Source organism: Canis lupus, chromosome 30, assembly GCF_048164855.1.
Source record: "Canis lupus baileyi chromosome 30, mCanLup2.hap1, whole genome shotgun sequence".
NCBI lineage: Eukaryota > Metazoa > Chordata > Mammalia > Carnivora > Canidae > Canis > Canis lupus.
This window is the reverse complement of record NC_132867.1, coordinates 21,295,945-21,321,560: the sequence shown is the minus strand read 5'-3', so window position 1 is coordinate 21,321,560 and position 25,616 is coordinate 21,295,945. Positions and strand designations below refer to the sequence as shown.

General features: G+C 32.7%; 1 protein-coding gene and 1 non-coding gene across 3 annotated transcripts in view; one reads left to right on the top strand and one right to left on the bottom strand.

Annotated features, from left to right (window-relative positions):
- NCAM2 (neural cell adhesion molecule 2) overlaps positions 1-25,616 on the bottom strand; it is a 514,781-nt gene that overhangs the window by 158,114 nt on the left and 331,051 nt on the right. For both annotated transcript variants that reach the window (XM_072806615.1, XM_072806616.1), the window contains exons 6-8: positions 22,517-22,634; positions 10,865-11,025; positions 10,099-10,244 (exon numbers count right to left, since the gene is read on the bottom strand). In XM_072806615.1, the coding sequence (XP_072662716.1) occupies positions 10,099-10,244; positions 10,865-11,025; positions 22,517-22,634 (425 nt within the window). The remainder of the gene's footprint in view (positions 1-10,098; positions 10,245-10,864; positions 11,026-22,516; positions 22,635-25,616) is intronic.
- Positions 8,218-8,319, top strand: LOC140621864 (U6 spliceosomal RNA). Its single transcript, XR_012021587.1, has one exon. It is a non-coding gene; the product is annotated as a U6 spliceosomal RNA (small nuclear RNA).

Genomic DNA, 25,616 nt, shown 5'->3' with positions numbered 1-25,616 from the left:
TAAAATCACTTTCAGTATATAAATGATATGTTTCCCCAGAACAATTCCTGCGAAATCGTGAACTACTGCTATCTTACAAACCTGATGACGGCTTCTTTCAAGTAGAAATTCTTATAATACATTTAAAAATAATAGTTCATTAATAAATAATGTTTTTTAAAAGAATAATGACACTCCTATTTTTAAAATATTTCACCGAATTTTATCAAAAGTAGTTTTTAAAAGCATATGTTGAACTTATGGCTTGACTTCTTTGATAATTGTTATTCAAGCTGTGGGCTGGAAACAGAATTTCAGGAAGCTGTAAATGATTGAAAACCCACCTCTCAGCAAGCTCAGTAGCATCCAGGAAGATTTCCAACCTGCCTAATTCTATTCTACCACCTACATCAGATGGGGGATAGAAGTATCCATTTTGCCTATTGCCCAGCAGGGACCTATAATATTGCTCTCAGAGCACTAGTATGAAAAAATGCATTAGGAGGACCTTAAAAATGTCATTCAAATACAAAATCCTTCAGAAAAGCCCATTATCTCTACAAAGGGAAAAAAAAATACAGGCTTTAAAATCTACAGGTGCCAGACTTATGTTCTTTGGCATTCTTCTCTACAATCAGAATTGACTTTCCCCCCCAATGTAAAGATTTTACTAAAGTAATCTTAATTTTTCTTATAACTGAGTTGTATGGAAAAGCTATATAGAAAAAGGAGATTGCAAACACTGCCTCACTATACTAAGTTATTATTTCAATGTTGTGACTTATACATAGCACTAATTCATAACACTGTATTTTAAATGAACTGGGAATACCAAAGCTAACGTAGTTAGGAACCCATGGGTTATGCAGATTATTTTTTTTAATGTATCTTACTCTATGGATAGCTCCTTGAGATCCTCTAACGCACAGCACATTAAAAGAAAGGTGTTCCTTTCAGACATTGATTTTGCAAATTGCGCTAGAGGAATTCAAGGGAGCATTCTTTCATTTGAAATTTAACAATTTCATTATCTGTAATCCTTGATTCATGGAAAGTCTATGCCTTTTAATAACTTCTACCCTTTTGTCATACGATTACCTGCATTAAGCAATACAGCTAGTTCAACTGTATGTATGGATGTCTTTAAAATATTTGAACAAATATATCATCAGTGCTCTTTCAATTTTGTACTAAAACATTTTATTGATTTTATTTGCCTATTTATTTTTTTACATTATAGTTCTCACCTTGACCTCTATTCCTGTGTTTTTGTTTTGTTTTATCGGTCTCAGAATCAGGCACTAAGAATTGCCCATAACTGCATGCCAAATGGATCTTCTAGCTTTGGTAAAAAGGTATAAATAAAATTCATCATAAAAGTGATAAAAATACAGCTGTAAAAAATTTGCCCAGAAGTATAGCTACTTAAAAGATATATAAAAGATACAGACATTCTGTCCTTCATACTTAAAGATGATGCTATAAATATGCCATATTTTAGCTTTTCATTTCACTAGAGTATTTATAATAAAGTTCAGATATTTGAAACTCTACAGTCTCTCTTTTAAATCAATAATTGTGGATTTGTTGGTCTTATTTTGGTAATTTCTATTTAAAGAGGAAAATGAAGTTGAAAATCTTTCATTTTTCCTTATAATACAAAGACGCAGCCACTTATGCCATTGTTTTTGTTTTTGTTTTTAAATCAGTCTATGCAATTTTTATCATTCTGGAGCAAGCGGAGTGGAGATATTCTATGAGAGTAGACCTACTCTCCAAGGTGCATGATACACAGGCCAACCAGAAGAACAAGTTGAACTGGGTCTGCGATAGCACAAAAAAATATGCCAAAGCAATATCTGTAGTCTTGTAAAAACGCACTTACATACTCAAAATTGGTATTTTGGATGTGCAAATTGCATAATTCAGAATTGCATATTCATAGGGAAAAGACTACTGATTTTAAATATGCTTTGATTCCATCTCCCTCCGAAGTTGTATGCACCATAATGTAGAAGATTTTTTTTCCCACTGCTGCATTCTTTGTACCTAGCAGAGTTCATGCAAACATAACAGTTCTCAGTAGTATTTGTTGATAGCTGTTAAATGAATTTGGGTAAATGATAAAGAAAACATTAGTCATATAAAACCCTATCACTTTAAAGATTATTTTACTGCTTACATTTTATGAAATTTATCTTTTTAAGAAGTCATATTTACTTTAGAGTTAAAAAAAAGAGAGAAACACAGAAAAGGTTAATGTAATCTTCTCATTTTAAATATAAAAGATCTCAGAATTTTCAGTGTAGCTTTTCATGTGATGTGAAACATTCAATCCATTACCTTCTGCTTTTCATTAGAAGGGATTTAAATAAATCATTTTTTAAATGGGAAGTTTCCCGGGACACCTAGGTGGCTCAGTGGTTGAGCATCTGCCTTCAGCTCAGAGCGTGATTCTGGCGTTTCGGGATCGAGTCCAGCATCAGGCTCCCTGAGAGGAGCCTGCTTCTTCCTCTGCCTATGTCTCTGCCTCTCTCTCATGAATAAATAAATAAAATCTTAAAAAAAAAAAATAGACTGGACATTTCCTTAGGTCCAAAGCTGTACATAGATAAAAAGTAATAATATCCCAAAGCATAAAATAATAATATAATAATGAATATAATCATGTAATAAATATATGCTGAGATATTTAAATTGTTATAAAATTTAAAGTGTCATATTTTGTTCAAGAAGTTGTATGAAAAAAAAAGTTGTTGTATGAAAGAACTGCCTATCCTTATTACTGCCAGAAATCTCTTTGACCTGGTATTTTAGTCTACAAGAGCATTTTAAGTAAGTATTGTCCAGATCACAGTGTCTAAATACCTGGAGAAATTTGCTCACCACTTCTACAATATTAAAATAGAAAGGGACATTTCAGTACAACTATGACTTCTGTACATAAGTGCATAATGAAATGTTAAAGTATTCATACTTAATTATTTTTAATCTTAAATTTCAGTTTAAATACTGTGAAGTAACAAAAAGCAATATGGGCTTAAAATACAAAAGTTGATGAAGAATCAGCTAGCTTTCTTGGACACAGACACCCTTTTCAAAAGGAATGTAAAAGAATGGAAAATCCTATTATTTTAATCACAAAGTTTTGACTTGATCTAAATTTAAATTCAGACTAGGAGTAGAATTTGGTGTTTTACTTCAGCAAAAAATAGGAAGAAATTGTTTTTGAGGTTAACCACTCCACTTTATGTACTGAGTTTATTGGCATCATTTTGAAGCAGTTTTTTATTTTTGAAGATTTTATTTATTCATGAGAGACAGAGAGAGAGAGAGAGAGAGAGAGAGAGAGAGAGGCACAGAGACAGGCAGAGGGAGAAGCAGGCTCCATGCAGGGAGCCTGACATGAGACTTGATCCCCGGTCTCCAAGATCACACCCTGCACTGAAGGTGGCGCTAAACCACTGAGCCACCAGGGCTGCCCTATTGGCATCATTTTGAAAGGATCACTTGGTATTAAGGACTGTTACTAAATGAGTTTCTGTTACTAGTATCTGTAATCTCTTTTGCCTTTAATTAATAATGAACCATGTTTGTTTAGGGAAGTGTTTGGTCCCAACAAGAAGAGGACGGGAAATGGGTTTTTGTCTTAATCAGGCTATGTGTGAATGTGTTCTACTCCACAAAATTTCATACCTAAACTTTGTATCATGTTAATTCAAAGTATGTTTGACACAAAAAGTAGTCATTTTAAAAGTATAGTCTGTGTACCAGTGAAGGTACACATGTTTAGTATGACTTTGAAAAACAATTTTATCTTATAGCTTTATATTTATTTAATGATATTTAAAACATAACTAGTATATAATCATACTTTTGATTCCACTGACATTTTGGGGTAGGGTTAGAATAAATGAAAAACTAATTCAATTTAAAGAAAAAATAAGTGCATAACAGGCAGCACATGATTACAGAGGAGATGAAGCTGTCAAATGACTAATGTTTGAGAAATTCTGCTGTAAGACAGTTATAACTTACTGCTATACATTTCAAATACTTCTTATGCAATGTAGGGTGGGATTAATTTCTAGTAGAGGAAGGCCTATAATTTATTATGCAGGACACATGTACCAGGAATAAGATAATTATAGATTCCGTATCTTAAGAGTATATAAGTGGCATGTGTAAGATGTCATCTCCCAGACAATATTATAAGCACTTTATAATTATTATATAAAACATTCTACTCGTATAGATGGGGTTTCATGCTGTCATGTTTACCATTTTGTAAGAATTCTAAAAGTAAAAATCACTCCCTGTAGATCTTTTTACTTCCATTTACTCTTAAAATAACAAGTAACAATATTGCTTTAATAAATGTTTAAAAGATATCAGGCTTATCAGATGACTATGAAACCATATTTTGAAAACTTATGGACCAGGCACTGTTAAGTCATCTTGCTTTGTGGAGTGTGACATTTTTTTCTTCCTATTTTAATGACCTGTATACTCTTTATTACAATGCATAAGGGTTTATTTAGAATCAATATTTATTGCTATGTAATGTGGGAGATTTACATGGGTCCAAAAAAAAATGAATCACTTCCTACAGAGGAAAATTTGGGGGTTTAGGAGAAGACAGAACTGAGAGAGCAGAAAGAAATCTGTGATATTTGATGTCTTTTAAGAAGAAACACCAGCCTTTCTTTAGCATAAAACCTATTCTCATCCAAGCCAGGAAGTTTGAGCCCTCATCTGCACTCCCTTGCAGGGATGGAGATTGACATCAAACGTACAGTAAGATGAATACTGAAATTCAGATTGTCAACTTCCAAACGGAATGTGATATATAGTTACAAGATCTGGAATTGATATTGCTAGAGATGATTTTATAGTAAATTTCCATATACAGTTATGTCATAGAAGCACAATCTATAAAAACTATAACACTATTCTCCTGTTTTTGTGTTATTCATACGGGACATATGACCATGCTCAATTTTTTTAACTGGTTTCCTTTGTGACAGCAGTCATTAACAGGGAATTAATATGATCATTTTCTCATGCATAAAATATCAGAAGACTGGATACCCCTAAGGACAAGAAAAAAAAACATTTTTAAGATATTCAATTTGTGTCTGGCATATAGTTATGAGGAAACATAACATCTTCATCTCCAGAAACTTTTTCCAGGGACATTTCATTATTATCCTGATTTGGACCTGCAAAAACTGAGGTCAGATATAAGAAGTAATATAGTGAATGACACACCAAAGTGACAAAATTAGGATTAAACTTTGACTTGTGTGACATTTTGCATGATATCCCATACTAATTCATCAAAACCTATAATCTTACATACACTAACGTTTATTGAGTAATAAGAATTATAAGAAGGAATGATTTAAAGAAACAGGTTCAAAATAGATGATAAGAATTAATGCCAGGGACTATGTCAAAACACTCTAGAAATATAATCTTACATAATCCATAGATCAATTCTGTGAAAGAAGCATGGTTTTATTTTAAAAATAAAGTTTTTAATATAAAATTAGATTGCTTAGTTTGTAAATTACAAAACAATTTATTAGTTTTAATTCATGGCTGTTTTATATTCCATAAAAATAGCTTTGGTTGTATCTTAAACTTTTTATATATATATATATTTAAATATTATTAAAATTACGTGTATAATATCTATTAAATGAAAGGGCTAGTGATTTATGATTTTTATAACAAATGTATCTTACGATGACTCCAAAATAATATGCCAATATTAAGCTGTCAGTTTAATGAATTTCTGGATAACACCGGTAAATCAATATTTTTTATGGAAAATCATAAATAATACTTAAGTTGCACTAAAGTGCCTAGAAATTTTTCAATACATGGGTAATTAAAAGTTAGTTAAAACTGAATTTTTTAATAATAAAATGAACAATGAATTGTTTTTCTGAAATAACAATATTAAAAAAATTTTTAAAGCTCCTTTTCTTACATATTACACATATGTTTGAAATTTTCTGAAGTTTTAAAAATTATATATACTATTTTAAATGTAGATAGGATTCATTAAAGTGGATTAGATGATATAGTCATAAGTTTAAAAGGACTCTGTATTTAAGTACCATATTTTTTGTTATCATTTCTGAAGGATGCTTTATTATGCACAGATCTTTTATGGTATCTAAATATGCCTCATTCAGTCTTCAGCAAAACTACAGATACGGAAAACAACTACATGTGAGCCCATTTGAGGTGCCTCATCCACTTAGTCAAGCCTCCCCAAATTCCTGATCCACAAAATCATGAGCAAAAGAAAAAGGTTGTTTTTTGCCACTATGTTTTGAGGTTATTTACCATGCAGTAAGAATACCAGAAGTTAAATTGCAACAATGCATATACAGTGCTTTTTAAGATGTTATTAACATAAAGTTTGTCAGGCAGTGCACATTTCTCATGGACTCCTAACATTTATTCCATAGGAAGGGAGCTCTGCTAACATACGTACTGGACTTTCCAATTCCTTAATTACTCTCCCCCCATGAGAACTAGGCAGATGTTTTATTGGTAAATATGGGGACATCATACTGAATATGCTTTTCTGAGATATTCTCTTTGTATTTTCAGAATGGACTCAGGTTTTCCCTTGCTCTCAGCCATGGTGGTAACCTTAGCAGTGACACCTAGTCTCCCACAGTGGAGGGCTACAAGGTTTAATGCTATTCAGGACTGTGCTGTGTAAGTCTGTCTAATGCTCTAGTTTGGTATAAGACATTCACTTACCTGCAGATTTAAGCCACATGACATTTAATCCCTATTTATTTCTTTTGTCTTAGCTGAGGATTAAGAATTAGGCAAGGAAAGTGGATACTATTGATTGAGACCACATACTTTGAAAATCTACATTGATGAACATATTTGCTAAATGCATTGTCATATTTCTGGGCGAAGCTATAAATTTGAGCCATATTGCACTGATGTTGTTTCACTGTCTATGGCCTAAATAATTAGCAGTTTCATTAAACTTTGATAGTGTATGCATGATGGGAAGTTTTGATATGTTTTGTTCAGTATTTCCCAAGCCCCTATCAGCTGCCAAGTAATCTGTTAAGAGCATATTTCTGTTGACAGGATTAGTTGTTAAATATCATTTGACTTAGAGAATTGTTTTCCAGAGTATGGCCTGAATTCAATCCATATGATACCAACCTTATAAGTTTATTAAATATGTACTTCTTGGTCCTGTGTTAGCATTACCAAATCAACCCTGGGAAATGGGATTCTAGAGAGTGCATTTTAACAGGCTCTCCAAATGATTCTTGTTGAAAATATAATCTCATGCTTTCCGTGACAAGAGATAGGACCTGAATATACTCTGTGATACTGTTTAATCAAATCTTAGGCACCAGACTTTATGGAGTCTATTAACAACTAGAATTTGTTCCAAATAACAGAAATAAGATAAAGTATGCTTTGAAAATTATGTAATATGGCAAAGTAATATAACAAAGATAAATAAAGTTTATTGAATATTTACAAAATATAGAGTTTGGCATACTCCTCATTTCTTGTTCTTTAAGGGAACTATTACTATCCACATTTTAAAGATGAAGAAACTCATATTAATAATAGAGTTCAAATAATCTTGTCAAATGGCAGGGGTGAGATTCAAACGAGATATGTCTTATTTCAAAGCTTAGGTCAAACATTCAGGTTTTGAATTTTGGCTGCTGAAGAAGCTAGTAATGTTAGGAGAAAGGAGGCTTACCATGCAGAAAATAAGATATGAATCTTAAAATAACTTTGGAGAAATGTCAAGATAGAAAGTGAATAACCTGTATTTCTTATATACTGGATAAAAGAAAAACCATTTGGAAAAACAAAAAGAAAAAACATTTGGAAAAACCAAAGAGTATATGGGTTCTAGAATTGTGGTAACAAATAATCCCCCCACCCCACCAAGAAAAGATGAGTTATTTAATCGAGAAAGTTTTGTTCAAACAAAACCTGTTGATTATTGTTCATACCTACTAGAGAAGAAATTTCTGTATGTTTTGGGTGGTTTGGAGTTTATAGTGTAGAAAAAAATATCACAGCCTTCTAGTTACTTGAAAACTTCATGATTAAAAAAACTGAACATAATGTGTCTCTCATTTTTGGTATACACATAAGGAAACATCTATTAAATGAAGAGTGAACACTATCTTTAAGATGAGAACTTTTAGTTGCTGGCTTGTTCCCTTTGGCAGCACATATACTAAAATAGGAAAGATACAGAGATTAGCATGGCCCCTGTGTGAGGATGACATGCAAATTCGTCAAGTACTCCATATTTTTAAATAACTTTACATCAAATCATTCATCAATAAACAGCTACTAATGAAAAAAAAAGATGAGAACTTTTAGAAATTTTACAGCGGACAAGAAAATAATGGAAGCATGAGGTAGGAATATGGACGTATAATTGATAAGGGCTTATAGACATGACAATCATTATTCTTGAGTGATCTTGTCTAAAGAAATGTACTGAATTGACAATTACTTACAGTTCTATATATCTATTTATATATATATAATTAATTAAATAATTTATTTATTTATTTTTATATATATAATTTAAAATAGATTTATGGAGGGACGCCTGGGTGGCTCAGTGGCTGAGCGCCTGCCTTTGGCTCAGGGCATGATCCTGGAGTGCCAGGATCGAGTCTCACATCGGGCTCCTTGTGAGAAGCCTGCTTCTCTCTCTCCCTATGTCTCTGCCTCTCTCTCTCTCTCCCTATGTCTCTGCCTTTCTCTCTGTGTCTCTCATGAATAAATACATAAAATCTTAGAAAAAATTAAATAGTTTTATGGAAATATACCTTTCAGATTTGGCAACTATGCCTTAATAATATCTGTGATTCTCTAACAAGAAAATATAAGGCAAACTCTATGGTTTCTCTGGATTGCCAGAAGATATTTTATAAATTTGATTTTCAATTTGTATATATAAAATACGAATACCAAAATAACATAACTATTACCAAAAAGGATTAACTCTTAAAAATGCCATTATGAGGAGGAAATGAGGCAAAGAAGTGTGATATATAGATATATATGAATACATGTCGTATATCATATATACGTATGATACATACATATGTACATATCACATATGTGAATACAATTCTTGCAAAGAATAAACAGTAAATAGGCAGGGAGGTAGCTGTTTTGTCAATTTATGGAGTTATCATATTGTTAAAAACTACATGATGAATTGGAGGGATAGAGAATGTCTTTTAGATAAATTGGTTTCAAATTTTTCTGCTATCAATGTTGGTAAGTCAAAGGTATTTATATTGTAGAAATCACTGTCCGTCACAGATCTGATTTAAATAAATGAAAAGTTTAAAAGGGGTTCTCCTTAATATTAAGAAGAGATCTGTAATATTAATCTTATCCTTTTTACATGTGTGAAATGTCAGCTCATCATATCACTAATTCAATATCTTTTCCTTTCTGCTTCACTTTTGTCTATACTTTGGAGTTTTATATGAATAATGAAAAATAACAATAATAAGAAACCTATTAATTAATTTGCTAGAAATTTTAATGCATTCTCAGAACAGGTTGCCTATTTACAGGGGAATGGCAATTGCCAAAATGATGTATTTTGTTGTGTTTGGGCTTATTTCTCTTTATTAGATACTAAATTACATGAAAGCCAAAACCAATCTCCCACTGTGTAACAACAATTCTAAAGAGGAAAGAGTTAATAATGAAGCAGAATCTGGTGAATTTGAATGATTTTCATTTTCACAGCATGAAGTGGGTGAGCTAAAATTGTAATAACACAATTTATAGATTCAATGTATGCTAAAAGTCCATGCAACCTAGTCTTAGCAACCTAAGATTTTTGTGGCTTAATGAAAACATCTTCAAATATCACACTTTCACTTTTTTTCTCCTCCACTTAGTTTTAGGCTGACTGTGGTAGTTACCTTTTTAAAAATTAAACCATTTCTTGCATTCCTACAAGTTACTTAAATTGGAGTCCACCATGAGATTTAATAATACACAAAACTCTGAAAATACAATGGCATTGAAAATCATTATATACTGAGTTCTTATTACCTTATCGCCTTCAGAAAATGTGATGCCATCTACTGCTCTCTTCCAAGTGATTTCTGGAATAGGCTCCCCTTCTGCTTCACATATAAGAGTGACTTGACCATTCTCATAGGTAGTCTCATTTTTAAGCTGTATTATGTGAGGCTGTACTGTAAAGAATACATACGTTACTCAATCTGTCTGGAAGAGAAATACTTCCATTTAAGTCCATATTAGTATAGTATAGAATTTTTAAGTTTGTAGCGTTACAGCAGCACACTTTGCTTGAAAGAGATGCCAAGAGACTTGCAAAGTACAGGAGAAAAAGCTTTAGAAAATAATTCTCATTGATTATCATAAAAATAATTTGAAGTGGCTTAGAAACAAACATGCAAATTATAATTCCTTTTGAAATTTTGCAATTTAAAAGACCTCTAGATATTTCTTCCTCTCTTAAACTACAAAATAAAAATTTCCTCTTTTAAAGTCATATGGTACCTATGTTGAGGAGTATATATGTGTTTATGTGTGACATTTGCATATTTAGTGATTATCTCTTAAATTTCCATCTACTATTATGAGTTAGCCAATATTTTGCAAGAATATACATGTATCATTTCATGTAATTCTTAAAATAATTCTCTCCGGTAGCTGCAATGCTAAAATATATTTCAGATGAGAAAACACATTTAATTTTGGAAAAGTTAGTGACATATAAGTCACAGAGGAGAATTTGACTCAGACCTCCCTCTAGACACTATAATTTTAACCACTATGCTAGAATACTTACCAAAGACCTGGAGGAATGCCTGCTTTTCATCTTCTCCTGCTTTATTTGTGGCCCTGCAGACATAAGGACCCGCATCACTATTAATTATGTTCCTGACAGTGAGCTCTGTATGGCTTCCTTTCAATACGTACTTTTCATTTTCTTCAATGAACTTGCCATTCCTAAAGAAGAAAACAGAGGTTGATCTTCATAAATCTGACTTTGTAACTCAGGAGGAGATTGTATTCCATTTTGTGATCAGTAGTCGTCATCCATTTCATGGCTTTTGATAGACAAAGCTATATTCTAATCGTTAAGTATACTCTGAATAGCCCAGTGAATCTCAATTATTAGATATTCAAATTATACTTGAAAATTGCTTTGAATTTAGAGACAAGAATAACATCTGAGCTATGCTGAAATCTTAACACTGACCTTAGGCAAAAAAAGCACACTGGTTCAATTTTTACTTTGCTTACTAGCAAAAAAAAAAAAATTTGTTTAATTGATCTTAACTCCCTATATACTTTTTATTTGGTAAGTCAACACATGCTTATTGACTAAGTTCCTAGGACACATTAACAGAATTTTTATGGAAACATCCATTAAAGAAGTTTCAAAGTAAATGCAATTTAAATATGTTACAAATTTATATCGCAAATAAGTACTAGTGATGGTAAGAGGGTAGGATGAAACAATTATGTGCAAATGCAGCTAGAAAAATTATGTTGAATATGATGATTTAAATCATTTATGAGAAGAAACCACTTTTCTTATATATGTTCCCTCTTAGATACAAATAATTTTCAATATTTTCCAAGTTCTTTTTGAGTTGAAATAGTCTTCACTCTCTTCCAGTTCTAGTTTTTGTTACCTATTAAAACAATGTCTTTCAAACTTTGTATAATAACTTATAGTAAGAAATACTTTAAATACACTTAAATCTTAAACTATTTCTACAATTTCCCTTCATACGTGTGAAACCTTCTTATACTGTACATTCTCTTCCATTCTAATTTATTCTCCTTATTTCCTCTTCCTCCTCCTTTTCTTTCTCATTTAGTTTTCCCTCTATGTTTTTCTTATAATGGTATTTTGAAGAATTGAATTGATTTTAAGGCCCATTAATGTAAAACGTTAAGGATATGTCCTAAGGGGATGAGACATCTATTTAGCCATACAAGTTTAAATTAAAAAAAAAAATTCTGAAAGAATTATAACAAATATTTCCTAGAATGAAAGAGAATATTTCTTCAATACAATAAATGATCTTTCCAGTGAATTCTAGTTTCACTTTCCAGAAAGCATTGGCACATATCCTAATATAATACTTCTCCTTTTATGACTCATTAACATCTGTTTTTCCATTTCTATTGATATCTCTAAAGATATCACGAAATGTGCAAAAATTTCCTAAGAGCAGGGTTCGAAAGTAGAGTTTGTAAAATACTAATATGTATATATATTGCTTTGTTTTTTTTAAAGATTTTATTTATTTATTCATGAAAGACACAGAGAGAGAGAGAGGCAGAGACAGAGGCAGAGGGAGAAGCAGGCTCCATGCAGGGAGCCTGATGTGGGACTTGACCCCAGGGTTTCCAGGATCACACCCTGGGCTGAAGGCAGGCGCTAAACTGCTGAGCCACCCAGGGATTTCCCTGCTTTGTATTTTTTTTTATATTTTATTCATATTTTTATTAGTCTAAATCTCATAACAACTAAAAATGATGTTTCAGTGATTTTGTCTAGAATATAATGTATAGTTTGAACTTTCACAGCAACTAGTGATACAATGTATTTCTTACTCTAGTCAATAGAAATTATTCATTTGTGGAACAAGAAGAACAATAATAATAATACACTAGAGGTTTAAGCAATTTATGCCTTATAAAACACTTTCCTTATGTATTCTACTGACTTCAAAACTCACAATTAGCTCATTTGTTCATTTTCACTCCTACCCTCATTCACAGATTAGAGAACTAAATTTTTAAGTATGATTTTCCCAATCCTGAAATCACAGATGAAGATACCTAGATTTACACAGTAATATAAGCAGCAGATTAAATACATTCTAGTGTTCTTTTTGATAGAGTTATTTCCCCACCTCATTTGGAATATTGTGCTAAATGTTTGAAGTACAGCAAATAAGTGAGACATGGCTACCTATCATGAAGAATTCATAAAATTGGCAGTAACAGCAGTACCAAAGGATAAGGAAAATCCCATTAATGAATTTTTTTCATATTCTTTTTTTGTGTTGGGTAGGGGCAAGGAAGGATCTCTATAGTGGGAGAGAAGGAAAAAGAATAATGGATGAAAATTCCGGAAATTTTCATGGGAAAAAAAAATTATGACTTGGGCTCTGAAGCAGATGGGTAGATCTTAAAGAGATTTAGAGGAAATCACTATGTAAAGACTATGGTCAATTTAAAAATATCAGCAAGGGATATAACCAAAGTAATAGCTCTTTAATACCTATCTCCTAATAAGCCTGTGATATAGAATATACTTGTTATTATTTACTATCCACTTCTGAGGAATGTTATGCCTGAAAAAGATTCCCAAAGAATTCTGATTGAATTCTGTAAGCCCATACTTTAAGATGCAAACCAATTCTCTAAGTATCCCTTTTCTAGGCACAATAAAATAGGGATTAGAACTAGGGAATTAGTAGAAATTATAAGGAAGTGAGGATAATTCCACTTTAAACCATAATGGAGTAACAGGGTTCATATCTACCTTCTCATTGTAAACTGCAAACAACACTAGACATAGACTAAATAACAGTTTTCAAACACTATCAACAAATAGCTCATGAGTGTGACCAGTAAGGACCACCACAGCCTACTATTTAAAGACTGCTCCAAGCTGTAGCTCACAGAGAGAGAACCCAAAACACAAGCCAGGCAGAGTTCTCAGCTGGAGGAGGTTAAAGTAGCTAGAATTTGTGGATCAGAGAATTTAAGAAAAGACAGCTACACAAGAAAGAGGGCAGAGAGATTTGCAGTGCATCCCCAAATCATCTTTAACTAACTCCTTATAAGTGACTGCATGCCAGTAAGGCTTTCCCAGTATATGGAAGGAACCATTGAAAAAGACAAAGCACAACAATCCCAGAACCTGGAATAATTTGCATCTCAACCATCCAGAGTATAAAGACCTTCCAAAATGCAGGACATCAAGTCACCTCTTTAGAAGAATATTGCTTCAGTAATGGAACCAAGTTAATTCAAGGCTGAAGGCTGCTCTGCATCCACTAAAAGAGCCTAAAAGCAATTCTCAAAATATCAAACTTTTCCCAAGTTACTTTCTGTATCTAACCAGAGTAAGAGAATACAAGAATATCCAGGACTCCAGAACATAAAATCCTTAGTACCTGGCACTCAACCAAAAATTACCAGGATAGTATATAATCAGGATAGTATATAAGAAAAAAAAAAAAAAAAAGGATAGTATATAAGTGGGAGAATATGACACATAACAAGGAGAAAATTCAATCAATTAAAAAGATCCAGAAATGACACAGATGATGGAGAAAAGACTGTTAAAATAACTATTCAAATATATTCTGTATGTTCAAGGAAGTTAAATACGAGTGTTGTAGGAGAGGAATAGAAGAAAAAAGAAAATCCTCTATGATAGAATGTGTAATAAATATCAAGTAAATAGAGTGGTGGTTCAAGATGGTGGTATAGGAAGATCCTGACCTAAATTCCTCCCACAGACACACCATATCTTCAACTACACAGGGATCAATTCTCCTTGAAAAATACTGGAAAACTAGTTAAGAGCTTCTTCACAATAAAGATAAAAGGCTACACTGAGATAGGCAAGAGAGGCAGAGACATGGTCTCACCAAAATCCCTATCCTCAGCATGGCAAATCACTACTCGGAGGGATCACAAATTTATAGTTTCGAAGTGAGGAGTGAGGAGTTTATACCCCATAGCAGACACCTCAGCCCTTAGGTATTATACTGGAGAGATGAGCACCCAAAATATCTGACTCTGTAAAGTAAAAAGGCTTACATCCCAGACATCCAAAAAGCTGTGAGAAATAGAGAGGCTGCTTTTAAAGGTCTTATGCAGACTCATTCACCCTAGGAATCTAAAAAAATATGTGGTTTGGAAAACATCTTTCCATATGCAGTGGAGATTCATTAGCATGTCCGGGAGACACAGGGGTCTGGTAGGACTTTCTCCAGGGGAGAAGATGATTTTTACATTCTTACCCAATCTTAATAGTATAGTAGGGCTTCCTCCATTCCCTGTGTTCTACCATAACCCTGCTTCAACTTCTTGGCTTGTCCTGCCCATGAGCTTTGATGGCCCTACTATTGCCAATTTGTTCCCTCCTATCCTGGGCTCCCTCTGGGTTCTCCCATAGCCTCTCTGAACCCAGGAGGCTCACTCTGCCCATATGCTGTCTCTCCCTGAGTCTCACTGGAGCAAGTTGCTCATTCAACTTGTGTGTGCTTCCTGATTAAGAATAAATCAGGCTATATAGGTAAGCACAAAGGTTCTAGAGATGACCAAAAACTAGGATAAGGTTGGATGAAAAGTTTCATCATCCAATCAAGGCCATTACTTCTGAATGAGAGGTAGCTGTTCCACCCAATACACAGAAACAAAAATACGGAGAAAGCAAAATAAGAAAACAAGAATACATTCCAAAAGAACAAACAAGATAAAACCCCAGAAAAGAAAAAAAAAAGTCCTTGAAGAAATGGAGATGAGTAATTTATCTGACAAAGAGTTCAAAGTAATGGTCATAAAGATGCTCACTGAATTGGGAGAAGAATGGACAAACACACTGAGAACTTCAAAGAGACAGAAAATATAAGAAAGTATCAAAGAGGTCAAAGAACTAAAGAAAATAATAACTGAACTAAAAATAGAAAGTGTTTCAACCACAGTTTGGACGAAGCAGAACAGAGCTGCAACCTGGAAGACAAGACAGTGGAACTGTCTTGAACAACAACAAAGAGAATTTTAAAAAGTGAAGGAAAGGGACAGAAAACTTGTTTGAAGAAATAATGGCTGACAACTTAACCAACCTAGGGAAGGAAATAGACATCTAGGTCCAGGAAGCATAGAGAGCTCCAAAAGAGATGAATCCTAAGAGATCCATATTATGACACATTTTAAGTAAAACGTCAAAAGTTAAAAAGAGAAAATTTAAAGGCAACAACTTGGTACATAAAAAGAAGCCCCATAAAACTCTCAGATGATTTTTCAGCATAAACTCTAAAGGCCAAAAGGGAATGGCATGATATATTCAAAGTGCTAAAAGAAAAACTTCCAAACAAGAATATTCTACCCAGCAAGACTACTATTAAGAATAAAGGAGAGACAGAGTTTTCTAAACAAGCAAAAGCTAAAGGGTTTCATAGCAATAGACCATCTTTGTAAGAAATGTTAAAGGTAATTCTTCAAGCTGAAAACAAAAGGTACTAGCTAGTAACAAGAAAACATGAAAGTAAAAATCTGATTGGAAAATATATGCTAAAGATAGTGGATTAACCACTTAAAAACTTACAGTGAAGGCTAGAAGATAAAGGTAGTAAAACTAACTATAACTACAATAATTTATTAAGCTATATACATAAAATATAAAGATGTAATATACAACATCAGAAACATAAAATGTGGTGGGGGTGTGTAAAAATCTAGATTCTCTAATATGTATTCAAAACTTATGCTTCTCTCAACTTAAAATAAACTACTATAGATACAGTCTGCTATAGGTGTGCCTGACAAAGCAAAAACCTGCATAGCAGATACAAAAAAAGACAATGGGAAATGAATCTAAACATTAGACTAAAAAAAGGTATCAAACCACAAAGGAAGAGAGCAGGAGAAGAAAGGAACAACAGGGAGGAACTGCAAACCATCCAGAAAACAGGGAACAAAATGGCACTAAGTACCTACCTATCAACAATTAATTTAAATGCAAAGGGCCTAAATTCTCAAATCAAAAGACATATAGTGGCTGAATGGATGAAAGAAGACCTATTGATATGTTGCCTATAAAAGACCCACTTCGCACCTAAGGGCACACAGAGATCTAAAGTGAAGGGACAGGAAAAGATATTCCATGCAAATAAGAATGAAAACAAAGCTAGCATAGCTATACTTATGCAGACAAAAGGATGACTTTAAAACAAATACTATATAAAACGACAAGGAAGGGTATTATGGAATGATAAAAGGGTCGTTCAAAAAAGAGGATATAACATTCATATATAATTATGCACCCAAAATAGGAACACCTAAATATATATAGCAAGTATTAACATACCTAAAGGTAGAAACTGACAGCAACGCAATAATAGCAGAGGACTTTAATATCCCCTGTACACCAATATATTATCATCCAGACAGAAAAATCAATAAGCAAACATTGGCCTTAACACATTAGACCAGATGGGTGTAATAGATATACACAGAACAGCCCATCAAAAAGCAGCAGCATCAAATTCTTCTCAAGTGTACATGGAACATTCTCCAGGATAAATGGCATTAGGCCACAAACAAGTCTCAATAAATTTAGGAAGACTGAAATCACACTGAGTATCTTTTTGACCATAGTGATATGAAACTAGAAATCAATTACAAAAAAAAAAAAAAAAAGGAAAAATCCGATAGAAAAAGAAAGATATCTTGCTATTTGTGACAACACAAATGAACCTCAAAAGTACTACGCTAACTGATATAAAAGATAGAGAAACATAAATACCTTATGGTTTTACTTGCATGTGGAATCTAAAAAAACATAAGAAATGAACAAACACAACAATCTCATGGATACAAAGAATGGACTGGTAGATATCAGAGAGGGAGACAGTGGGTGGGTGAAACGGGTAAAGGGAAACCACTGCCTGGTCACAGACTGTAACTAGACTTATTGTTGTGATCACTTTGTAATGTATACAAAAATCAAATTCGATGTATATCTGAAACTAATAATATTATATACCAATTTTGCTTCAAAAATAAAGTCCTTCCTCAAACTTATAGAGATAAAAAATGGGATGATGAAAAATACTCTGATAGATTTGAGAGCAGATTAAACATTGCAAAAGAAAACTATCAATGAACTTGAAAATATGTCAATATAATTTATTGAGTTTAAAGACAAAAAATTGGAAACAGAAAAAAGTACTCAAAGTTCTATCTGGTATCATTTTATTTCTAAACAAAGTTCTTTAATAATTTTTATGATATTGATAAATATCTAAACATACAACAGACCTTCAAAAGACATGGAACAAAACAGAACTGAGCACAGATATAGACAATAGTTGTCAAATCAGTAAGAGTATAGAAGATGTGAAGAATACTAACTAGCTGACCTATTTGATATTTAGAGACTACTCCACACAATAGTTGAATATAAATATATACATATACACAAACACACATACATACATATGTATACACATGGATGTGTGTGTGTGTATGTATGGTCAAATGCAAACAAAATATTTAAAAATATAGATCATAAAATGAGACCCAATAAATTTAAATAAATTGATAATATATGCAAGTATGTTTTCTGACAGTTATGGAATTTAAGTTAGAAACTAATAACAGAAATACATATGAAACAAATCAACAGCATTATAAATAACCAATGTCAAAAATAACATTACAAGAACAGATTCGAAGGGACACATGTACCCCAAGTTTATAGTAACATAATCAATGATAGCCAAATTATGGAAAGAGCTCAATGTCCATGGACTGATGAATGGATGAAAAAGATGTGATATATATATATGTATATGTATATAATATATATATATACACATATATATATATCCAATAGAATATTACTCAGCTATCAAAAACAATGAAATCTTGCCTTTTGCAATAATGTGGATGGAGTTAGAGTGTATTATGTTAAGCAAAATAAGTCAGAGAAAGACAAATACCATAGGACTTCACTCATATGTGGAATTTAAGATACTAAACAAATGAATATGGGGGAAAAAAAGAAGAGAGGCAAACCATAACACAGATTCTTAACTACACAGAACAAACTGAGGGTTGCTGGAGGGCCAATGAGGGGGATGGATTAAATGGGTATCGGGGATTAGGGAGGGCACTTATTCTCATGAGCAATGGGTATTATACCAGAGTGATGAATCTCTAAAATTCTATACCTAAAATTAATATTACACCATATGTTAACTAAATGGAATTTAAATAAAATTTGAAGCAGACAAAATAACATGACAAGAAAAAAAATTACAAATAATCGAACTAAGAGTGCCTGAGTGGCTCAGTCAGTTAAGTGTCTGCCTTTGGCTCAGATCATGATCTCAGGACCCTACGATTGAGCCCTGCATCAGGCTCTGCACCCAATGGGGAGCCTGCTTCTCTCTCTCCCTCTGCCCCACCCCCAACTCACACTCAAGCTCTCTAATAAATAAAATCTTTAAAAATATATTTGAACTGGACAAAAATGGAATTGTGACATATTAAAATTAGTAAGGTGCAATTAAAGTATTATTTAAAGGAGAAAAGGTATGCTTATATTATAAAAAGTATAAATGATTGAAATCAATAAGTATCCACTTTAAGTGACTGAAAAAGAAGAGACTATTAAACACAAAGTTAACAAAAGATAGACAATAATAAAAATAAGAGCAGAAATCAATGAACTAGAAAATAGAAAAACACAATAGAAAATAATTGAAATTAAAAGCTGATCATTGAGAAGATCTTTCTTTTCAGAAACCTCTATCTAGACTGATGAGGATGAAAAAGAGAGTAGAACAAATAACCAATTACCAGGTTATCAGGATGAGAGAGGGAATATCAATATAGATAATGCACAAATTACAAGTATAATAAAATAATACTATAAATGACTTTAAGCTAGTAAAAACCAATGAAATGGACAAATTGCTGGAAATATATATACATATATATCAACAGATATATGTATTACTGGGATAGACTTAGATGTATGAAAGAATCTGAATTTGTAGTTAAACCTTTACACAAGAAAAGTCCTAGCACAGCCTGTTTCACTAGAAAATTTTCCAAATATTTAAGTAAAAAATAACAAGCATTATATATAAACTCTACCAGAAAACAAAAGAAGAACGCTTCCCTAACTCATTCTGTGAGGTCAGTATTGCCCTGATCCCAAGCAAGTCAAGAACAACAACACAATAAAACAGTTATCTCTCATAACTGAATGTGACAATTTTTACAAAATACTAGCATAATGACTCCAACAAGACATCAAAAAGACAATGCAGCATAATCAAGTGGGTGCATTCAAGGAACACAAAACTGTTTTAACATTTGAAAACTAATGGAATTCCCTGATTAATGGGCTAATGATAAAAATCCATATGGTATTCTCAACAGACAGAGAAGAAGCATTTGAATGGAACAAAGAGAGAGATACTTTAGAGGTAGCTGCTTTTACTAGCATTTTGGCCTCCACGTCACCAAGTGCTCCTGATTCTCTTTGTGAATTTTTTTTTTTTTTTTTTAATTTTCCCCCATTCTTTGGTCCTTAACTATTTTCTTTTTTTGGCTTCTCTCATACCCCTTGGACATATTATCTCTGTGCAACAGGGAGACTGGGTCTTTCTCGTTGGGCTGCTACTCTATATTACCTAATGATTACAGGATTTTTTTTTTTTTGGCAAGGATAACATGCTTTTATCTGCATATAAAAACAAAAACTTTTGCTAATACTAATTTTAAATTTGTTGATGTCATTATCATATACTCATTCCCATTCTCCCATTATATATTAAATATCCAGAGAATATAACAATTATTATTTACACCATTAGAGGGATGAAACAAATGCCATATAAATATAAAGATAAAAACATTATAGATTTATTTATTTATTTATTTATTTATTTTTTTTTTTTTTTAATTTTTTTTTTATTTATTCATGATAGTTACAGAGAGAGAGAGAGGCAGAGACACAGGCAGAGGGAGAAGCAGGCTCCATGCACCGGGAGCCCAATGTGGGATTCGATCCCGGGTCTCCAGGATCGCGCCCTGGGCCAAAGGCAGGCGCCAAACCGCTGCGCCACCCAGGGATCCCACATTATAGATTTAAATGACTTACTACATTAGGTTCTGATTTTGATTTATTCTAGCCTCTATGATAATTATGTTTCCACTTAAATATGAGAATTTTGAACAAATATTGAACTTTAAGACAGAAATCTAAACAGAAGGAAGTCTCTCTGGAAAGATACAATGATGAGAATGAGATTCTAGAACAATATTTGTTCATTGTAATGAATGATCCAAGAGCTTTTCTTGCTGCAATTAGATGTAATATTGACTTTTAAGGTTACACATCAGAAACCAGAAGTCTCTGAGATACATGATCATTATGTGGGGTGAATATGTTCACGTTTGATGTATAATCCTTTAAAATATACTAATAGTATGTCAGCAAGGAATTAATGTTTGCAAAGAATATCTATTTCCCTATTTGAAGAAACATCTTGTTTATGGTTACCTGCCATATTAAATGAATAAAAGTTTGAAATGGGTAGAATATTTGTAAGTGCTCAGGAAGTAATAGAAAAAAAGGGAATCAGACTGCAATTATCCTTCTTAAAATAGTTTTTTAAAAAATCTAATCCTCACCATGGCTACTTTTGTCAATGTGAATATATTTCTACTAATTGTTTTCTTGTGATTATTCTTACATTATTGGTTTATGAAGTATAGAAGAGATTCTATAAATATCTGTAGCCATGTTTGAGTGGTAACCTGAACTAATAACTAATATGTATTAATAACATTATCCATTTGTAAAGTTTCATTGTCTCTCTTTTTTTATTTTTTTAAAGTTTTTATTTATTCATTCATGAGAGACATAGAGATAGAGAGAGAGGCAAAGACAAAGGCAGAGGGAGAAGCAGGCTCCATGCAAGGAGCCCAATGTGGGACTTGATCCCAGGACTCCAGGATCACACCCTGGGTCAAAGGCAGGCGCAAAACAACTGAGCCACCCAGGGATTCCCCATTGTCTCCCTTTAAACAGCAGATCCACAACCTAAAAGAATGAAATATGTTGATAGCTGTTTGATGTTAATAGAAATCAAATAACACTCTAAAATCTAAAACAAATATATAAAAGTAAACTGTCAAAGAATAGATTTAGAAAAGAGACTTTCTTCATTTGATGAAGTAAGCTTTTTAAAAATGACATTATATTTATGGAAATTTAACTGTACATAATGAGCTTTTTTCCTGAATAATATGGTACATAAATAAAATACGTAATTACATTCTAATAAAATATGATTTCTATACACATACAATGATGGTGCCATTAATTCTAATATTCCTATTTCTAGACACTCTCTAGCAGTAACATTAATGTAATGTAGTTGAATCAGTCATTAGATTTCTGGGCCCATTTTGCTCAAACATGCCTTATACAAAGAATAACCAATGCAATGGGTGTAGCCTTTGATTTGGGTTCCATCTCTCTGTTAATCTCTCAAACAATTTAACCTAACCAATTTAAGAGAAAACAAAACCATCATGACTTTTTATTAAAATTCAAAAGAATACTTTTATTCTTGATAAAATCACATCAGAAATACGGTTCCATGAAATTGATTCTGGACACAAGTCAGAAGGATATGTACGCACAATAACCTACCTGTACCAGGAGATGGAGGGCTCAGGAGAGCCGGAGGCCCTGCAAGATAACGTCATCTCTTCTCCTCTCTCTGCTGTGGCATTAAAGGTTTTCTGAGGCATTGTGATTGCTGGCGGCACTGAGAAAAAGAGATGAACGCAGATTAAATAGAGATGAAAAACATTTCATCAACACAATTGGGACTTTCTTACAACTACTTTTGTTGTTGTTAAAATGCTAAGTTTCAGAACCTGATAGCTTACTTCTATATCTTTGTATCAACAGGACGAACTTGATTGCACAGTAAGTGACCTTAAGACCACTGACCTGCCTTCCAATGTACAATAAGTAGATGATTCACCTTAATATTATGTTACTATTTTTAACGTATCAAACTAGATGAAACAAGAAACTAGACATTTTAACAAATTTATATATACTTACGTTTATGAAATATTTCTCACAAAAAGACAGACTATAGCGCCCTGATTGACATCAACACTGAGATCTACTTGGAGCATAAATGGATTTCCTACTTGGGTTCTCATTGGTGTATGTAATTCTATAAGCAATCCTTCACTGCTTCAAGACAGGGCTTTCAAATTAGGTGTCAAACTATAATGTTCTTTCTGATTAACTGCACTTAATTTCTTCATACAACTATAGAACATTTTATGAAGAGAAACTGCTGGAGCCATAGAGAGTATGAAATAGATTTTCATGAACAATTCAATTTTAAAATTAAGCTTCCCAATTTCTAACTAATTACATTGCAAAAACTGTATAGGCTGCACATTTTGAACATGTTGAAACTGTTGCTAAAATGTACTGTTTGCAATAAACAAATCAATAGCGTCCATGTCCATAATAGATGCTAAATTTCAAAGTAGAGCATAAATTTTTATTTAATGCACACTTTTATGATTTTCAATTGAATATGACAAAATTATATTCCTAAAATTAATTATATTATTAGAATTGCTTTTTTGTATATCCTAAACAACATGACCAGACAGGCATTTAGAAGTGTGATAAAAATTAAATACATCTACAATAACATTCAGGTCAGCACTGATGCTGTATCATTGCCATCGATGGTAGGGATGGGAACTGATACGTATCTTAGCAATTAAGCACAATAAATCAAGTTTCTGCCTTTATGAATTTAGATACAAGGGACATGATCTGACATGGTGTCTCTAAAGTAACATAATAATTACAAGTATTACAATAGGATGGACCTTTTTTCAGATATTAACTCTGCATTTTAACTACAATGAAATTAGACTTTCTGTAATTTGTTTTACTTCTTTTGTAATTATAGCACATTTTAATCAAAATGTATTGCCTTTCATTTTGTTATAATAAAAGTGGTTCCAATAGCATCATGGCTACATTTTATTACAACAATAAATATTTGTAACCCATTAGATAATTATAATGAAAATGAACTCTTTAATAGAAATTCTCTCTATGGTAAAGTATTTGTGTAAATAGAAATACTTCAGAGCACCTGGGTGGCTCAGTCGGTTAAGTGTCTGCCTTTGGTTCAGGTCATGATACTAGGGTCCTGGTATTGAGCCCTGCACTAAGCTCCCTACTTGGTGGGGAGCCTACTTCTCCCTTCTCTTTCTCTGCCCCTCCCACATGCTTGTACACATCTTTCTCATAAATAAACAAATTTTTTTATTTTAAAGAAAGACTTCAAAATGGAGAATCACATGCTCCAGTTCTTATCCTGTTATTTTTACTACCTTAAACAAATATTTATTATCATAATTTTCTATAATGTAAACTGCATACGCTGGATGACCTGTAAGAATTGTAAAATCTTAATGTTTATGTTATATGATAGAGTGACTCTGCTAATGAAATGTGCGTTCTTAATTACAATGTGGATTTGTCGAACAATATTATTATTGCTTATTTATATGGTACTTTGAAGAGTAATTCAAGAGCTATTCTGAAGAATAACAGCATTCAAAACCTGCAGAAGTGTTCACTAATTCTGATGCCAACATGTTCAGAGAATTCATTAGTCACTGTTTTAGACTATGGAGCATTTTATGTGTAATACCTCATTGGTTCTGAATTTGCTATTTAGTTGGATTAAATAATTTAAAAAGGGATTACAATTATATTTCATCTTGTCATCTTGTCATCTCATAAGACCCATATCTAGTATAATTTTTCTACTCTATTTTAACTTCTTAAAAATACTTTTTGTATTTGACAGTATCTGAAATATCTAGTTCTAATAACTTTACAAATATTTATATTCCACATATATTAAGTAGTCAATGTTTTCTGGCAAGTTTCAGTTCTCATACTTTAGCTTTAAGAAACATGAGAATGGGAGGGAGATAGCCCCAGAACTCTGACTTAAGTGGAAATTTTGGTCCATCTTCATGTTCTAATTCCCCTCACTGGCTGTTCAGGAATCAAAGATCCCACTAATTTGATAGCTTAATTCCCTTTCATCAACAATAGCACCTAGCAGTTCCACATATATTTTATGTCTTACAATCTCCCTCCACGCATTACCCCTTAAATATTTCTCAGAAAATGAAAACATGGTATTAACTATGGAAAACTCTTGTGGTTCAAATTGACCACCTACCAATAATTCCTCCAAATTTATTCAAGAGAAGGGTAACAACATCCTCACCCCCAATCACCACCATTGTCAGGAAAGCTACTCTTTTATAACTCATTGATTAACCACATCTGACCAAAATATATATCATCAAATAAATTGACAGGTCTGTTCTCTATCCGGCAGAAGACTACTAAAATTAAGACTCATGTGTTTTGTTTTTTGTTTTTTGTTTTTTACTTTTCCTTGTTTTTACTATTAAGGCTATGTGACTCTCAGACATTAGCACAAGAGGAGATTTGAAAAGAATGGTAAAATAGTAAGCACCAGTCATCTGTCTCCCGACCTGGGCAGCAACTGCAGAATCTGGCTCACGTAACTGTCTTGCATCTCTGGAGTTTATTGAAGGCTTACAGCTTCCAGGAGAAGACATGGAAGGTAAGCGGCAAGCAAAGTCTCAAAGAGGTATTTGCACAGCTATGTTCATATTCATAGCAGCATTATTCACAGTATTTTACAAGTAGA